We start from the raw sequence: 17,757 nt of genomic DNA on the forward strand, positions 1-17,757 counted from the left end.
TCCACTCCGGAGTGGTTATAGATAAAAGGATCAGAGAGTTTTTTTTTTCTCTCTTGCTACTTTTCTTCATGATGCATGGTGTGGTGTCTGAGTTGACAGTGCCAAGATGGGCCCTCAGCTTCAAAAGTAGGCACTAGAGAGCTGCTGCCCTCTGCAGCAGACTGTGATGGTTAGGTGCACATTTAAAAGGGATAGTTCAGTGTTTTACGTACAGTGGTTTCTAACACGCTCCGTCAAGCTACCCAAGGTCATATTACTGATATCCATATGTTTGTCACCCTTTCTCTTTCTTCCAGATTCCCTGTGTTCTCTGCTTTGTCCATCAATCCCATCCTAAATGTATTAACCTGTGTCTCATTTTCCCTTGATTGTCTGTATACAGTACCCTGTGTTGAGTGTCCACTTGAGGCTGGTTCCAGAGGACCCAGAAATTAATGGATTTTGATTTTATGAAGATTAAGAGTCATGCATAGTTAAGCGCGTAGCTGACCTGATTGACGGGCAGGTGCGGTTGAACAGTTTGTCCAGAGGCTTTAAAGCCGACTCAGATCCAGCTCTTTGCCTGTGGTTAGGTTGACTGAAATTTAGCTTAAGACATCATTTTCAGAATGGTGGACACAACGGCTTCAAAAGCCCCCTGTATTAACAGATGGGTGGTGTTACTCAGGCTACATCTACTATTATTTACAGTTGGTAATCTGCCAGTGATTTATTTGTATATATAAAAAGATATTTGGATAAAAATGTAGCTAACAATCAAATATAGATCAAAAATTTAAATCTGCTTAACTCTTTGTTTCTAAATCTAATCAGCGTTGTATATTTCCTGACTATACCTGAAACACACTGGAAATGATTAGTTCGACCTCCATTCAACAAACAATTTAAAAGTCGTTATATTCTCCTGTTCAGGATTGACGTGACGATGCATTTGTACTTTTTACAAATTTGCATCATGATTTTATTACTTCAGAAAACTCGAGACCTGCTATTGTCAAGTAAATCATAAGAAAATCTGTTTTTTTTCCCGCCTCACAGCATAAGTAAGCCAGAGTTAAGCCTCTGTGTAAATGTTATGTTGAACTGAGACTCACGATAAACAGATGAACAGAGGCTACCCTGGGTGATGCAATGGGCCAAAAAATGAACATACAAGCCATACAGTAAAGCAATTATTGGCTGAAAGTCATTTAATGCTAGTTTAAGCTATCAGACGGTTGGAAGCTGCTGTCTTCATCTCAGTTGACACTGTGAGGGAGTTCACTTTCACATTGTCCTCAAACACAGAATTGCCCTCTATCTTTGAGATCGGGGGTAACTCCAGTGGCCTACATCATTAATCATTTTCAACAAATTTGACATGAAATCATATGAGATATTGCAGTCAGAATGAATAATTAATCTATATGGTATAAGGCCTTTTTGTTTACTTTTCTGTTGAGTTTAAGATCTTCCAATGAATGCTAATGCTATACTGTAGCTCCTCTGCAGCTTTCTTTATAATGTGAAAGATGGTTTTCTACAAGCCTCTTAATCTATGATTCACAGGTAGAGACTAAAGCACCTACATTTTATGCAGATCAGGCTTTAATATTCAACAGATGCAGCAGTGGTTTCCTCCTGTGGAGGTCACCGCAGCGTCACACAAACTCCATCACAGTATCTTTGAGCTCTTTTTCCAGAAGGACTTGATCAGAGTAGATTTGCAGTATCCTGGAGAGGCAAACAGCTTTCTGAAGTGTCCTCATAGAAGCAAACTTTTACTTCCCTTGTGTCATCTGGAGTTTCTAAGAAAACTGTAGGGGAGACTCTAAAATGAGCTTGTATGGAGTTTACTTATAGTCTCAAGGGCCCACAGTTGTTTGTAATGCAATGTGAGAAGAGATATAAGGGGACGCAATAGGTGCATCTTGAATACTCAAGGTGCTGTTGGATAAAAGCTGCAGTTTTCCTCACCCTTATGGGCAGTAATAGGAGTCGGCTCCCCTCGAAATCTGGGACAGATTCTCCCTCAGGCTTCTTGGGGGAACTGCTGTACCTGGCTGAAAGACTCCACCACAGATGAGGTCTTCGCTGAACCCCACATTGCCGGCAGGAGGGATAAAGGACATTATACATCATAATGATTTGAGAAAGTCCTTGCAGTTTATTATTTGTCATTAGGACGTAAAGGTTTCCAAAGTCTGGGGAAAGTAAGTCTCACTGGTAATAAGAACATAAAAAACAGCAACCCGCCCGAACACACACACACTTCCTCATTCTCCTTTTTAACATTCACACTTAAAATGTAACTACACCTCTATTAGTTCTCCACAATCCATTAACTAAACTGAACGGGAATTGTAAGGCCAATTTGTTCCATTTTTCAAGTCAAATAATTTTTGAACACTACAGAACACCAAACTGAATCATTACTGTGCAAACCCCTTCTTTAATATTACAGTCTCGTCATCATGCAGAAATCCTTTTTCATATCTGCCTCCAGCAGTAAGCACATTTAAAATTTTGCCTTCTTGATTTGCTCACCTTTATTTTAATGGGAACATTGAGTTTGCTCAATGTTGAAAACTGTTGATGCAAGACAGACTGTAGATCATCCTCCACCTGCAGCCAGTACTTTCTTTTGATCTTGGTCAATGTGAAGACCCACACTCAAACAGGTAAGTGGAGGTGAAGGGGAGAGATGTGGGAACTCAAAATAGCACAAAGTCATGCTCAGTCAAGAGTCTCTCTCTCTTTCTTTTTTTTTTAGTTACCAAAAATCTCTTCATTGTGTCCGACACATCGCAGACGTTAGTTAGCCAGGACGTGTTAACAATCATTTTTTTCTGTTTTTTTTTTCCTAAAGCTCCTGCTTCCCTTTAAGTTCACACACTTAAACAATTTTTGTTGCACTGAAGTATCAGACTGTGATAAGAGAGGTAGATGTGTGCAACCTTTGGCTGTAAAGCAAATATCCCTAAAGTGTATCGCATCACATCACATGTTCTTTGACAAGCTCGCGGGGACTTTCCTCCGCTCGGTGGAGCTCAGGGATGAGGTGAAGTCTGAAGAGTTGGAGGACATTTGCATCTTCAACATCTGTCTTATCTGCTGCTCCGTCTACTCCATCCTTCCCCCCAGTGGTGTGGATGAGCTCTGCCACCATAATTATGATGTCATGCCTGTACTCTTATGTGCCTGGTTTTGCCAGACACAAATAGAGATGCAAAATGATGGTTCTAAAAGTGGCAGACAATTCTCATTTGACACCTAACTTTACTTGGACTTGGCGTTCGGTCCTGATAAATGGCCTGCCGATGATAAGAGGAACTAGAATGACAGAAGACAACTTTCCCCCCGAAATTCAGAGTTAATATCCTACACATTGAGAAAGTCCAGGGCAGATGTAAGCTTGTGTTTGTTGAGCATGTGTTTGTATGCGTGTGTGTCATTGAAAGCACAAGTGTTGAACACGCCTCTTTGCTTTGTCTCGGTGGTAATTGGGTTTTCTTTTTCAGTAGCACGCACTAAAAATCATTGCAACTCACCTTCCTCTTCTTGAGCCCTGCCCTTTCATTCCTTCATCATCCTCTTTTTCAACAATGACTGCAATAGTACTTTGCCCTTGCCATGCTCATAGAAAGATCCAATTAATAAAGGTAATCCACACACCTGCCTTGTGAGATAAAGCACTGAGCGTGCACCACTGATGAACTGGGCTCTCCCTCTCTTGCTTTGAATTGAGAATTCTCGCTCATGCCCAATCCACATTTCTTTCATTCACCGTGTGTGTAACAAGGTTAATGTGCATCTCTCTTTGATGTCGCAAACTCACCCATACCACTATACCACTGACGGAAGGAACTTAGTCCCATGATATTTGTTAAACTACCTCAAGTAAACCAAGTGTTAAGCCTTTCTTTAATTAGAAATGTCACTCACTGTACATACTTGTTAAATTTCAACGCTCATATATCCTCACATTAATCTCAGAGCGCATGTTCATGTTTAAATTTGCCCGTGAGTACCAAAGTATGGATTTCAGCAGCCTGGTTATAGCATGGAGACGTGACTTTACAAGCCGGAGGAACAATTAAACAACAAGATTAGACTCTAATTGGAATATGTACATTTTTCCTCCAGCAGCAAATTCATTACATGTTGGAGTAAGTCACTTAATTAGTTTTGTAAGCTTTGATACCTACCAAAGGAAGTTGTTTTTAAGCAGCCACAGCAATTGCTTTCTACAATTAGAACCCTTCAGTGTATAGAATTAGCAAGTACCTCAAAGCTACACAGCAGAACAGGCTGCTGAACATCTCCTCTTTACCCCCCTCACTTCTTGGATTAGTGTCCTCTCTCTTTTTCTCACAGCATACATTGCCAAAAGTTGCAAAAGGAGTATTTATGTAATACTTTCAAGACACACAGCAAACCAAACTTTCTTGTCACAGAAAGCTTTCACTTCGTCACAGATTTGGGACTCAGCGCCCCAGGCTTCTGGTTCACCTGCTTCCAGTCCAAATATCTCATTTTATGAGGTTATTAATCCAGACAATGTTTCCCTCTCAGCTGGTCTCAACTGCTTCCTTTTTGGTGGATGAACCAATGCTGTATAGCTTTCTGTTTAAACACCTTTTGGGTCTTTTCCCTGGGCAAGTAAGGCTTAAGTTGGACCAATGCATCATGCCAGTTTTCCCAAAGGTTGGATTGTTTTCTGCTCACACTTTGGGCTGTTCATACTTGAACTTGAAAACATTGATATTCTCCAAAGAGTAGGCTATGTGAGAGTTTCTAGCAGCTTCTGAATTGTTTATCTCTAATTGGTTTATTATTTATAATTTCAATAATGCAACAGTTCAATAAATGGAGTATTATTCTCTGTTGCTCTGAGAACTTTTGTGTGAACTCGTATAACTTCATTGTCCTTCATGATGTTGCAACCTATCTTTAATAACTTGTGCAAACATAGATTCACATGAACTGTCAAACATGTGGAGCTACACGTTCGGAATTATATGACTGAAAAATAGGCCTAAATTATAATCAAATAAATAACACTTAGAAAAAAAAGGATTAATATGACATTATGACATAGGCCAATAGAGGATTATTCCAGTGGTCTGCTATATTAAGCAGCTTTGTCAATGTTGTTTGCCCAGTTTCTCTCCCAATTACATTCTTCATTTGTTATAGCAAATTAGCCTGCTAATGCTAGTGTTATGGACCAAGCAGTCATGACTAAAGGAACAAAGGTTTAATGTTCAGAAATCAGGCTTTATATATATAAGAAAAGTGATTAACAAAATACACTTATTACTAGTATTGGGGCCTTTAAAGGCGGTCAACACATAATAATAATAATAATAATAATAATAATATCTTTATTTATATAGCACCTTTAAAAACAAATGTTTACAAAGTGCTGTGACAGAAAGAGCAAATACAGCAAAACAACAACAGAACAGAGATCAACAGAGAGGCCAAAATTGTAAAAATGCAAATAACAGGAATAATATGGAGTCAACAGGCAGGTATGGAGAGGCAGTTCAGTACAGTGAAGGAAAATTAGTTTAAAATCAATCAGGAGAGAACAAAATTAAAATTGAGGGAGAGTGGGACGACATCACATCACAGGCTGTAAACACAGAATGAAGATAAAAAGACGAGATAAACGGGACATTGGTTAAATGAATAAAGCAACAGAGAGCTGAAGAGTTAAACGATAAAAGGAGTAGGAATTTAAAAAGACTAAGAGCAGTAAAATGAATACAGGAAGGCATACATATAAGTTCTAAAACATTTAAAGAAGAGAAAGATGAAAAGGTTTAAAGCAATAAAATTAATAAAAGGAAGGGATAGATCTTTAAAGGAGAAATCACATAAAAGCAAGTCTATAAAAGTGAGTTTTAAGAAGTGATTTAAAAGATGCCACTGACTCTGCCCGCCTTATCTCCTCAGGCAGGTTGCTCCAAAGTCGAGGGGCTCTGATCGCAAAGGCTCGGTCTCCTTTCGATTTGAGCCTCGACTTTGGAACAACCAGAAGGGCACTGCCTGAGGATCTGAGGTCACGAGAAGGTTGGTAGGGGGTCAAAATTCACAAATGTAACTCGGGGCAAGGCCAAGACGAGCTTTAAAAGTGATCAGTAAGATCTTAAAATCAATTCTAAAAGTGACAGGCTAGCCTAGCCTAGCTGCTGCATTCTGGACCAGTTGGAGGCGGGAAAGTGAACTATGAGTTATACCAGAGAGAAGGGAGTTGCAATAGTCCAGACGAGAAAAGATTAATGATGAATTAGTTTTTCCAGGTCAGCAGGTGAGAGAATTGATTTAATTTTTGAAATGGATCTGATGTGGATGAAACAGGACAGGACGACTTTCTTGATGTGTTGGTTGAAGGTGAGGTCTGAATCAAAAATGACTCCTAAATTTCTTGCAATGGGTGTGATGTTAGCGGAGAGAGGACCGAGGGAACTTTCAATCTGGCTGATGTTTTGGTGTGGATAATTAAAGAGTTTGATTTCTGACATAACTCTGCAGAAGAGTAATGTTAACTAAACAAGACCTAAATCCAACAAACAGAACAAACTGTGGTGGGTATTTAAACCAGTGGACCAAACCAAGTAGCACACAAAGGGGATAAATACATACAAAATAACTGATATTTAACATACTGGAACCCTTATCCCCAAATGCAGCCATGTGAAAAGAAAATGAAGAACATGGCAGGTCCAATAAGAGAGTCTGCTGAAGAAATGCTATTTGTTGATGTGCTAATGATGCTAACAGGAAGAAAAATTTTCATACTTCCAGAAAGCTACTTCCATTATAGCATCGAGCTGAATATGAACAACCCGATGTAAAGCCACGGAAAGGTGAGGCTAATTATTTTATTTATTTAATGTCATAACCATATGTTAAACTCTTACAAGAGAGAATGCTTCTGTTGTGATGTTTGCCAAACATCACAGGGGTGGAGGCACATGGGGCTAGAGGATGCCATGTCATTAAACGGATGCAATATTTTTGAATTATACCTGATGAATTAAATTTCTTGTGGGGGTTCATCAATATTTAAATTTTGTTCACTTTATTTCCCTATTATTTAATTTTTTGTCTGATTATAGGCACACATTAAAACTAGAAACATTTATATTTTGTATTGGAGTCCTTCAACCTTTATTTAAATCCAAAAAAAAAACAATTCAATGATGTTGAGAGTACAACAATGTATGATTTATTTTTTTAAATAATCACACAGCCTTATCAATAGAGGCTGCATGCAAAGCAAGAATTGGGGCTGCAGTGGAGCTTAGAAGTGATTCACCTGAGAGTTCAGAATGTTTTCTGGAATCTTGAATCCAGTGGTTAGTGCTCAGTCTTTCTGATAATAAGCAGAAAGATTTTGATTTTATTGACTTGCTGTACATTCATTCATTCAAAATGTGACACCGTATTCAAAATAACTTCTAAAGTTCTTCTGAATCTCAAATGTAGTTCCACAGACTGTTTTAACCTCTCATGGAGTCGTCACAGTTCACAAGACATTTCTGTTTTAACGTCTTAAGCCTGAACTTTGTTGGTGACATATAGCTTTGGGAAATACCCCTTGTGTTATTCAGAGAGGTTTAATGTGTCACTAACTTGTCTTTGCAGAATCCACCGTGAATCTTTTATTGGTGGACACGTGAGCATCCTTGTGAGTACTCCATAACTTAAGAAAGTAAAGTAGCCTTCCTGTAATATCACGTTTTATGTATTGCACTTTGGAATAAGGAAATCAAAATCTTACATAGTTACAAGGTATTAAGAAATTATTGCCATATTATAAACTATTATTATTTAAACTCAGATATACAAATGTTACCTTACACAGACCCGTTTTCAAATAATTTTGCTTGACTCTTAACATTAGGCAGCCCATAGTAAACAATTATCCCATATATAAGGGATGCATTTTCATGATTTATCTGACCACATCAAGTTAGTTGAACCCCACTACTCCGCCTCAAAATCAATGTTTGGGAGGTGCAGTCACAGAGGGGAGACTTCAAGCAGCCATCTTTGGTACCTGTTGACTAAATGTGTTTCCCCTGGCTTTTATGAGCACACATAATGTCAAAATGAAGAGTAGGAAATATTCCTTGTTTAATGGGCTTGAAACAAGCTCATCATTGGTGCTCGGTAATGCATGAAAGTTTTATTAAGTCTGGTCTACTTGTCATGAATATCTGTTTGAGGTGACAGCAGGGAGCACTAAAAGTGTGCTTGTTTGGTTAGAGAGAGAGAGAGAGAGAGAGAGAGGGAGAGACGGGTATAGAGAAAGGTGAGGTAGACATAGAGAGCCCCAGTTGGCATTACTTTCCTCTAATCCTCTTTGCGCTACACCTGGCAAGCATACTAATGATGGAGAAATGACCCAGATTTCTCTCTTCGCACATTCATACTCGAAACACAAAACACAATGAATGAGCCGGTTGAATTCCGCTGTTTCTCATGTTTTCTTTTTATGTCAGCATTGAATCTGAAAAAGATGCCAAGCATATGTAGACTGTAATGCTGCAACTGTCACTTTCGGTCTCAGACTTTTGATCATTTTTCTTGTCTGTGGTTTCATGATGAAAACATTCTCTTCTTTAGGGAAGAGGCCAAAATGTTGTCAACAAATATCCTACTTTGATCATTTCTTGTGCACTTTGTGTTGAACTATCTTTAGATCAAACACCTTATATCTCAAACAGAAGAAGTCAGTATTTTACATTCTCACACACAAAACAACAACACTGGCAGCAGAGTGAATTTTCAGCATAATCCACTTGAACCATTCACAATAATAGAAGTGGAACAATCATTTCAGTAGTTGCAGATATACCGTGCAAAGGTCAAGTTGGCCTGGTAAGTGTGTTTAGGTTTTTATTGTAACTCTTTTGAAAAGTCAGTCGGGGAAAACACAGCAGAATCATGTTTATCACGGCAACGGCTGTAAAATGTGATGCTTAACCCTCTGTTTGAACTGCACATCTCCGGAGACGTTTCATTTTCAAATCTGAAGAAACAGCTGCAGTTGAGAGTGTGTCTGTATGTTTGGTGTGTGTGTGTGTGTGTGTGTGTGTGTGTGTGTGTGAGTGTGAGTGTGTGTGTGTGGATGCTGGTTCGGGGGCTGGATTGGATTAAAATGTTTAAAGTGTCAAACTTTTAACATAACTTTTTAAACGTAACACGCTACTGATAGGGTAGTAGTTAAACATTCCCATTAAGCTATAACATGACACTTTTCTGAATATTAGGTAGAATGACAATCTTTTAAGGGAAATGTAATTCTGCTTTTTGTAAAGTGTCTTGAGATAAGATTTGTTATGAATTACTATACAAATACACTTTACCAATAAAGATTGATGATTGATTGCAAAAAAAAGATGCAGTTGGTTACTTGCCATCGTATAAAATAGTCTGGATCATTAAGCTAAAGATTATTCTGACTTTTTAAATTTTTTTAAAGTGGTGGCTATTGGAAAATGTGGGCCCAATGCTGTGGGGAAAATGGTCCAATATTTTGAGGAAGTTAAGTCTAATTGGTCAAAATACTTCTCTTAAAACTCAACTAGATATGAGTTCAGAACAGATATGTCCTAATAAAAACATTACAATACTAGCATTGACTTGGAGTAGAGGTGTAAGCTTTATTTTAATGTAGAATAACAGTTAGATCAGATCTGGGGTCCCTCACTGTCCGTGGAGGTATAAACGTCGCGCACAGCCAGGACCTTCCAAAGACTGGCATTAAACACAAAAAATAACAGCCTAAAAACCATTATATTGGAGTAATTTATTGTAGGAAAACACAAGCAGAACACAAGTGACCTACATGTAGAGTCTGTAGTGCTGAGTGGGCTTACAGAATGTGAGAAACAGGAACATGTGATGTCTGTGTCTGTGTGTTTTTATTTTTAAAGAGCAACAGACACCTACAGTGCTGCAGTTGTGTGCAAACTAACATTCAAGTGAATTTTGACATATGACATTAATTCAGTAGGCTATAAATCACTTACGGCTATGGTTTTATTTTAAATGGAACTTCTTTTTTGTATATATTTTTACCACAATTGGTAAAATATGCAAATCTTGTGACCCCCTTATCAGTGTCTTGCGACCTCCACCTAAGAAACAACTGGCATAGATAACTACGATTGGGTTAGATTACTACAAGCTAATTTAAAGGAAAATACCTGGTTATCCAAAGGTAAGAAAAAACAAATCTTAACCCTATCATCTTTTCTTCCCTGTTGACACTCCCCTTGAATATATATCTTCATCCCCACTCTTATTTTCTACTCATTCCTCCTCTTCTCCTCCCCATAACTTCCCAATTCCCTGTTCACTCATCTGTAAACATGGAGGAATGTTATTTCCCCTGAAGAAAATTCAATAGGGCACAGGCGAGCAGACAGAAGTGCCCCTACGCACCTGTTTGTAGAGGAGGAAGGAGCTCAGGCACAGCAGAAGGCGGGTTGGACTGATCTGACAAGATGCAGGAGGCAAACCCCCTTAATCCCTGTGACATTTTAGCTCACACATCTCATCAAAGCCTCAGAGCTCCTGTGCTGCTTGAGTGAAGGCAAAAGACAGAGAAGCAAATGTTGGATTTTGTAAAAGGAGAGGATATTTTTTAAAAGCTGTGATTCTGGGCTCAGATGAATTGTTGATTGCAAAGCCTAGTTATTTCTCTTTTGCAATGCTGGTATCATCATAGATACTGTGTTGTCCTCAGAAGATGCCAGTCAGCACAGCCCCTTTATTGAGAAACTGGCGCAGAAGTTAGGCTATACAACGATGCAGACCGGATCATTCATACCAAGTGATTTAGCTTCTTTTAAGAAACTCTGACCTAAAAAGCAATGTTGGGGTAAGAATGCAATATTTAGAACATTTCAGGGCTTTCTTTCAATCAGAAAGTCACTATGTTTAGAACTATTACACAGACGCAACACGTACTTGTTTCTCCGCCTGCAGTTCACTGATCAGCTACTCAGGTCTGGCAGTGGTTACAGGCATTAAAAATAACAATATAGAAATAATCAATCTTATTCCTCGTGGTCTCGTTTGCTTATGTAGGTCATGTAAATACATCAATATTAATCTCAGGCTGTTTCATAACCAGATACAACTCCTCACATGAGCTTTGTGCTCTTGTTTGAATTCTACATAAATATCACCTGTCATACTTCTTAGCTCCCTTTGCCATTTCTGCACAAACCCATCTTTCTCCCTCTGGTCAACAGTTAGTTTAAACTAGTTCATGTTGATGTGCTTGTATGTTTGAGCAAGAGATAAGACATTTTGGTATTTACCTAACCCGAAAGAGATGGCAAAGAGTTTACACATGCACTATAAAGGCTCAGCAAGTAGTTCTAAACAGCATCACACTTTGATATGATGCTCTTGTATGGTTCCCCCCCCCCCCCCCCCCCCCCTTAGCTGTGCTCAGTGGTATTATAACTTCAGTGCCACTCTTTGACACCTGTCAGAGCAACCTGGGCATTCACTCCCCCCCCCCCCCCCCCCCCCCCCCTCCCCCCGTGGGCTTTATCTCTCTGAAACCCTGTGAGACAGCAGCTCCTCTACATTTATCAGTCCCTACCTCGAACACCCTCACTGTCCATATAATTCAGCTTCCTCCTGGATTCATCCAGGCATGGGGATCCCCGAGGGGAGAGACCTACGAGCCAAATGTTCTGGCAGGCATAAAGGACAGAAGAGGCAGAGAGGGAATTCAGCACGAGTTAAATTTTAAACTGAAAAAGACCACTTTCCTGGATTTGAAGGTGGTTCCAATAAAACGTTTCTATTAGACAGTTAAAGCCTGTGTTGCGCACAAAAACTGAGCCACATACAATGTGTGTGAAACTTATTGTCTATAGTTCAGTGGCTCTCAAACATTTCACAATGTGTACCACCACATAAAATATTTGGCTCTCCAAGTATCACCGTTATGGCCAAGTTCAACATTGAAATACAGCACATGTCTGTTTAACTACATACACAGTTTGGGGCCATTTCATTCCTGTTATTTATTATTGACAGCTCATTCTCTGTGCCACTCCAAAAGAATCAACGAATCACTGGATGTGACTCGAGTCATATGTCGTTGACTTCAGTTGCTGTGCTGCTTGACGTATACGCCACACTTCACTTTCTAATATTTCCTGTTTGAAGCCACAAATGCAAAAAATTGTAACTGTCATATTTGCGTCCTCTGCTTGCCTTTGCTTGTCAACCATTTGATTTGTACATCTTTATTTAAAAAAACAAACAAATCAGAGAGTCCCATATAAGAGACTCAAGACCACAAGAGAGTCCCACACGAGGGATCCCGCGTACCACCAGTGATACTCGTACCACAGTTTGAGAATTTAATGGTCTAGTTGTAATTTGAGATAACCGTGTAGGGGTCACTTGCCTTGCATTGGAAGCTTGCCTGCCTGTGGATGAAACAGAAATAACAGCAGAGCATTATATCAGGTACACTGCAGTGGAAGACAGACTTGTTTTTGGCTTCACACTGACAAAAACAAGTCTGATGATCAAACACAAAGAGGAAGAGTATTGGACCTCAACAGGCCCATGATAATGTCCCAAGAGAATATAGAAAAAAAAACAGTACATAAAACTATTTGATTACACACTCTGGGTGACTTTCAAAACTGAGTGAGCGTGCGTGATGAAATACCTTCAGTTTTCCCTGCAACAACCCAAGCAAGGTGAGTGCCGTGAAGTTTTTTGGTCTCAGCATGAATGATGTTTGTCTATTCAACAAGCATGCATTTCAATACGGCCCAGATGAATACCTAAGCGTGTCATTTACGCTCGGTGTTTGCTCTGAAGATTACATTAATAATCCACAGAGACAGGGGATTATGGTTTGTGGCACGACTGATTCAGAAGGCACAGCTGGAACAAAGTAAATTGAGGTCATATACTTATAGGGCAGGTTCTGTGCCGTTTGATCCTTGATCTAGATTCATAATGGCATCAATAGCTACAGCTGGATAACCACATTTGTATTTAGCTGGGGATAAACTTAATGATTTATCGTCAGCCTTAAGTGAAAGCCACATTGAAAAGAAGACCTATTCTATAGAGGTTATATAAAAGGCTTTTAAAAAAAAAAAACTTCATTCCCACATTTGTGTAGTTTAATGTTATGACCAGTGGTCTTCGTTTCAGGTGTCCAGGCGCCCCCGGGTCCAGGTGTTGAGCATGCTCACTGATAGGAATTATATTCAAGCATAGTCAGCCTATTTGAATTGTGGTGAGATGTTCAGGCTCATATGATTTTTAATAAAGTAGGTGATGACCAAACACTCTGTTTCTCACTTCATGTTGTCATTGCTGTTCTTTATTTTACCACAGGGTGGCAGTCTTGCGCGAGTGCATAAGCGGGCTATCTGCACACACGCGCACACACACACGCGCGCGCGCGCACACACACACACACACACACACACACGCACGCACACGCACACGCACACTCACACACCTGCTAACGAGCTGTGTAATGAACTGCAAAGTCAATTTAGAAAATGTTGTTTCAGCTAAATTGAATGAACATAAAGAATAATGAATAATTTACCTTTTCTTGAAGTCTTATATAAATGATCATACAATTATATGGACTCAACTTCAAAGGTGATATGTGGAGAAAACGCTCTTGAAATGATGCGATTTGTTTCAAACACAGTTGTAATAAATATTCTTAGGGTGCGTTAAGCAGCCACTGTAGCTGGTACAATGCCATTTTATTCTATGCAAACATTTATTATTGTAGTTTGATATATTGAGTTATTTCTTCATACCTGCAAAACGACTTATCATTGTTTATCTAATTAACATAGGGCCTTGAATTCAGAGGGAAATTGCACACAAGAAATCTGTACAAGTTTGAGGATGTGCGTTCAGCCATTGGATGATAGATTACACTAGTACAAAGCGGCGGTATGGGGGGAAACCTTGTCGTCCCGCCTCCTCTGAACCATTTGCAGGGCTGTCATTGGCTGCCAGACTCGTCACTCCCTGTCCTCTCAGGGTAGGTTGCTCTGCACCGTTAAGATGCTCAATTGATGGGCGTACAGGGCTGTGTGCAGTGAAAGAAGACACCTCTACGTGTTTCATTGTTGCAAAAACAAAAAAAGAAAACCATGGTCCCTCCTGGATCTGTCGCTGCCGGTTGCAGGTTTCTCCGCTTCACCCTTCCTGGAGCTCGGCTGTTTTTTCTCCCTGCGCGCGGTGACAAGCGGGCTGCACGATGCTATTGCGGCGTTTTAAAGGGAGAAAAGCTCATGCAAGAATAACAACACGGAGCAGTGCATCGCAGCTAGCCCTTTTATACCATTGTTTATTAGTTTGATCCGGATGAGGTTATTTGCTTGTGGTCTTCGCACGTCGCAGACACTTTGGGGAGAATTGGCTGAAACGCACCTGCCGCGAGATAACCGGAGGGAGCACATGGACCCCCTGTTCCCTGGATTCTCAAATCGGGCTGCCACGTTGAAGTATCTCTGTCAACCACCACTCGCCATGGATCAGCCACAGTTTTCAACCCGCACTGGTTTATTTACCCGTCGCGGGGCTTCACACCAGCCCGAGCGTGAGGATGACAGCTGATCGCCCCTCCTCTCCCAGGACTTCAATAAAAAACGCGCTCCATCTGAGTCCCTCCATTGGAAAGCCGGAGTGTCAGTTTCAGCCGTGTTCGACAATAGATGGAGCGCAGAGGGATGTGACACCTTCCCCTCTCTCCCTCATCAGGTTACCTTCGCACCTGCCACTCCGGCAAAGAATTTCCGGAAGAGCCCTTTAATTGCATTTGCACTCATCTTGAAAGAAGTCTCCCCCCCCCAACCCCCCGCCGTCTTTTCTGTAGGAAGTGGTTTGAAGATGCTCTGTCCGATCACGTCTTCACGTGGAAACTACATTTCTCTTCTTCTTCTACGGTACTTTGCGCTAGACCCTTGCTCAGGGATCATCCTTGAGTAGCCGATAAAATAATCAGCGCCTCGGTGTCAGCAAAGGCTTGAGCCACAGGGGATTTGTGTAGATTATCGCCGGACTGCTATTTTGCTCTCTTGGTCACAGTCTTAACTGAACTTAGCGGCTTTTGATCCGCAGCCTTTTCCCTGGTGCCCCGGCCCGCCTCCAGCACGGACTGCCTGTTTACAAGCCACGCTATTCATAGAGGAAAAGGGGGGTAAACCGGGCTGCATTCATAAGCAATGACTACCACAGAGGTGTTTGGAGCCACATCTGAGGATACGACGCGTTTGGCGCTGCTGTCAGCCCGTGGATCCGGGGGAATGAGACGCGCTTTAAGCTGTCTGTAGTTAACACTCCCTGTTTCACTGGCCGGTCACATGCCGCGGCTGTGACCGGGAGAAGTTGCCTGTCAGTGTAGAGGCTGCAGACAGACAGGAATCAAACACAAAGCAGCAGCGGCAGCAGTCCGAAACGAGCACTTTCCCGGACCCGTTTTGACTCTCTACCGGGCGGCTACCGGAGGATGGTTGTGCCAGGATGCTGCGCTTCCCCGTGAAGAAGATCCGGAAGCAGTTCAAGCTCCTGCTGCTGCTGGTTCTGCTCACCTCCGCCGTGTGGTTCACCTACCTGCACATCAACCAGGGAAAGACCATCAAACTCCACTTCAACTACGGGAAAGGTAGGCTTTGAGTGAGAGAGTCATTCCGCATCCAAGTTCTGCAGGTCTAGATGGATATGAACTCACAGCCTCCTATGAATACTGTAGTGACATCTCAGCAGGTTATACCATAAACTATAGTGTAATACTGCTATTAACTCGAGTAACATCACTATAAAGCCACTACTGAGTGCAGTTGGCCCCGACAGGGATATTATAGGAATGTTAATGTCACACCTGAGGGGACAATATGCTATAAACTAAAGCATGACACTCTTGGTTGTCAACATAATAACTGGTCTAAGGACAACATTTTATGTTTTGCATAGTAGGCAAAACTAAAAGGTTGCAAGCAAGCATAAGCAGACGAGACCATGAGGAACGAGATCATTCGATAAATCATTTCGTAGCCTGTAAAGTGTCATATTTTGTGACTTGCTCATCAGTTTCCTGGAACCCAAACTTGCGTCTTCAAATTCCTTTTTTTTTTAGAACTAACTGTCAAACCCCAAAAAACTCTTCCTTTGCTGTCAGAAACAAGAAAGTAAAGCAGCAAATCCTTACGTTTAAGAATCTGGAGCCAGCAAATGTTTGTCATTTTTGCAGGACATACCTTTAGAATGATTCATTGATTATCAAATGATTTGGTGAAACATTCATTTAGTTGTTTTCAGTCAGTAAAAAAAAAACCAGACTTATATGAAGTCCTTTCATTAGGATTCTGTGTTGTATTGATGTCAAATGTGTCCCGGAGACTAACTGCCATACTGAATGATGGGTGCTTCCAGATATGCTGGAAGTGACACAGAGAGGCAGCATGTCTCATAAATTAACAACGGTTTCCTTCTCCAGCTCGGTAAAGAGCAGCGCGGTGTTGGCCTGGGTCGTAAGCCAGACCTCCGCCTTCAACATTAATAATCAAAGGGCTGTTCATGAAGGTGGCCTCAGAGGTCACAGCTACGCCAGTCAGACTTTGAAAAATATCCCGGCTGGGTGAGTACAGCGCGGGAGACAGATTTCCACCTGCTGCTTTAGTACTTGATCAAATTCATCCGCTCAGTGAGACGTCGAGTAGAACTATTAATGTAGAATATACGGATTAAACGTGTTGGATTATGTAACGTCGACTCACCTACAACAGATTTAACTTGGGATGATGGTGTACCCTCTCTCCTGCAGCTGTCTGTGTAAAGTGATAGGCAACTCAATGATTATGATGTCCTTGAAGAGTGCACCCGAGCACATGCACACATTATACACTAACAGACAAGGATCAAGTTATTGTCTCTTGTTCTCAGCCCTGGGGTTTTCCCTGCGACGGCCCACATTTAGTTTCCTGACGGTGAGAGTTAAGGGCACACTCACACCAGGCTTATCAGTCACAGACTGACGTTGGTCTGCTGCTGTGTTGCATTTAGTGAACTGCATTTGAAATGATTGTGAGTTTGTGTCAGGATTAAGGATGGGAATAGGCAACCAAGTGTCCTGGCAGGAAAGTCCACATTTATGAAATATAATCTTCCACCCTGGATTAAGCTTCTGTTGACTTTATGAAGTATATTATTGGAACATGCAAATTGGGGATCTCAATACACCTTTTGTGTCTTGTTGCTGACCTGGTTGGTCAAATGCACGGCCCATTTCCCATGATGGGAGTGAATGCATGGCAATGATGACACATGAAATGTCCTTGTCTTAACATTGCACTCTTTTTGCGATACATTTATATCATTATCATAATGCAATGACGATGGAAGTGGGATTTATTGTTCAGCCATAACCTGGATTTATGTGGCTGAATTTCGTAGAAAAGTGAACAAAAATGTAGAGCACAAGCCTCAGAAAGATTAAAATATAATGTAATGTTTAACGTGGTTATTAAATTGCACGGCACTATAAAAAAAAAAGCAGCAAAACAACACAGAAGTTATTATATGACATGGGAAGGGACAGACTTTTTCTCTTTCTAGTATTCTTTAGGACATGGACTGGACATTAATCCTTCAAGCATTTGACAACAGTGGCAAGGAAAACCTTCCTTTAGCAGGCAGAACCAGACTCATTGGTGGATATACAGCCATCTGCTG

The 17,757-nt window shown here is 40.8% G+C and overlaps 1 protein-coding gene and 2 long non-coding RNA genes across 4 annotated transcripts in view; 1 reads left to right on the forward strand and 2 right to left on the reverse strand.

Moving 5' to 3' along the window:
* The window catches only part of LOC132973218 (uncharacterized), a 360,126-nt gene that overhangs the window by 156,383 nt on the left and 185,986 nt on the right, over positions 1-17,757 (reverse strand). The window lies entirely within an intron of this gene.
* LOC132973611 (uncharacterized) lies at positions 10,108-11,423 on the reverse strand. Its single transcript, XR_009673023.1, has 3 exons — positions 11,336-11,423; positions 11,045-11,289; positions 10,108-10,986 (listed from the first exon to the last, which is right to left on the reverse strand). It is a non-coding gene; the product is annotated as an uncharacterized LOC132973611 (long non-coding RNA).
* The window catches only part of b4galnt4a (beta-1,4-N-acetyl-galactosaminyl transferase 4a), a 156,433-nt gene continuing 152,790 nt past the window's right edge, over positions 14,115-17,757 (forward strand). Inside the window, exon 1 of the mRNA XM_061036546.1 lies at positions 14,115-15,691. Coding sequence (XP_060892529.1) covers positions 15,550-15,691 — 142 coding nt within the window. The 5' untranslated portion in view covers positions 14,115-15,549. The remainder of the gene's footprint in view (positions 15,692-17,757) is intronic.

The sequence above is a fragment of the Labrus mixtus genome, chromosome 4 (assembly GCF_963584025.1).
Source record: "Labrus mixtus chromosome 4, fLabMix1.1, whole genome shotgun sequence".
In the NCBI taxonomy this organism is placed as follows: domain Eukaryota; kingdom Metazoa; phylum Chordata; class Actinopteri; order Labriformes; family Labridae; genus Labrus; species Labrus mixtus.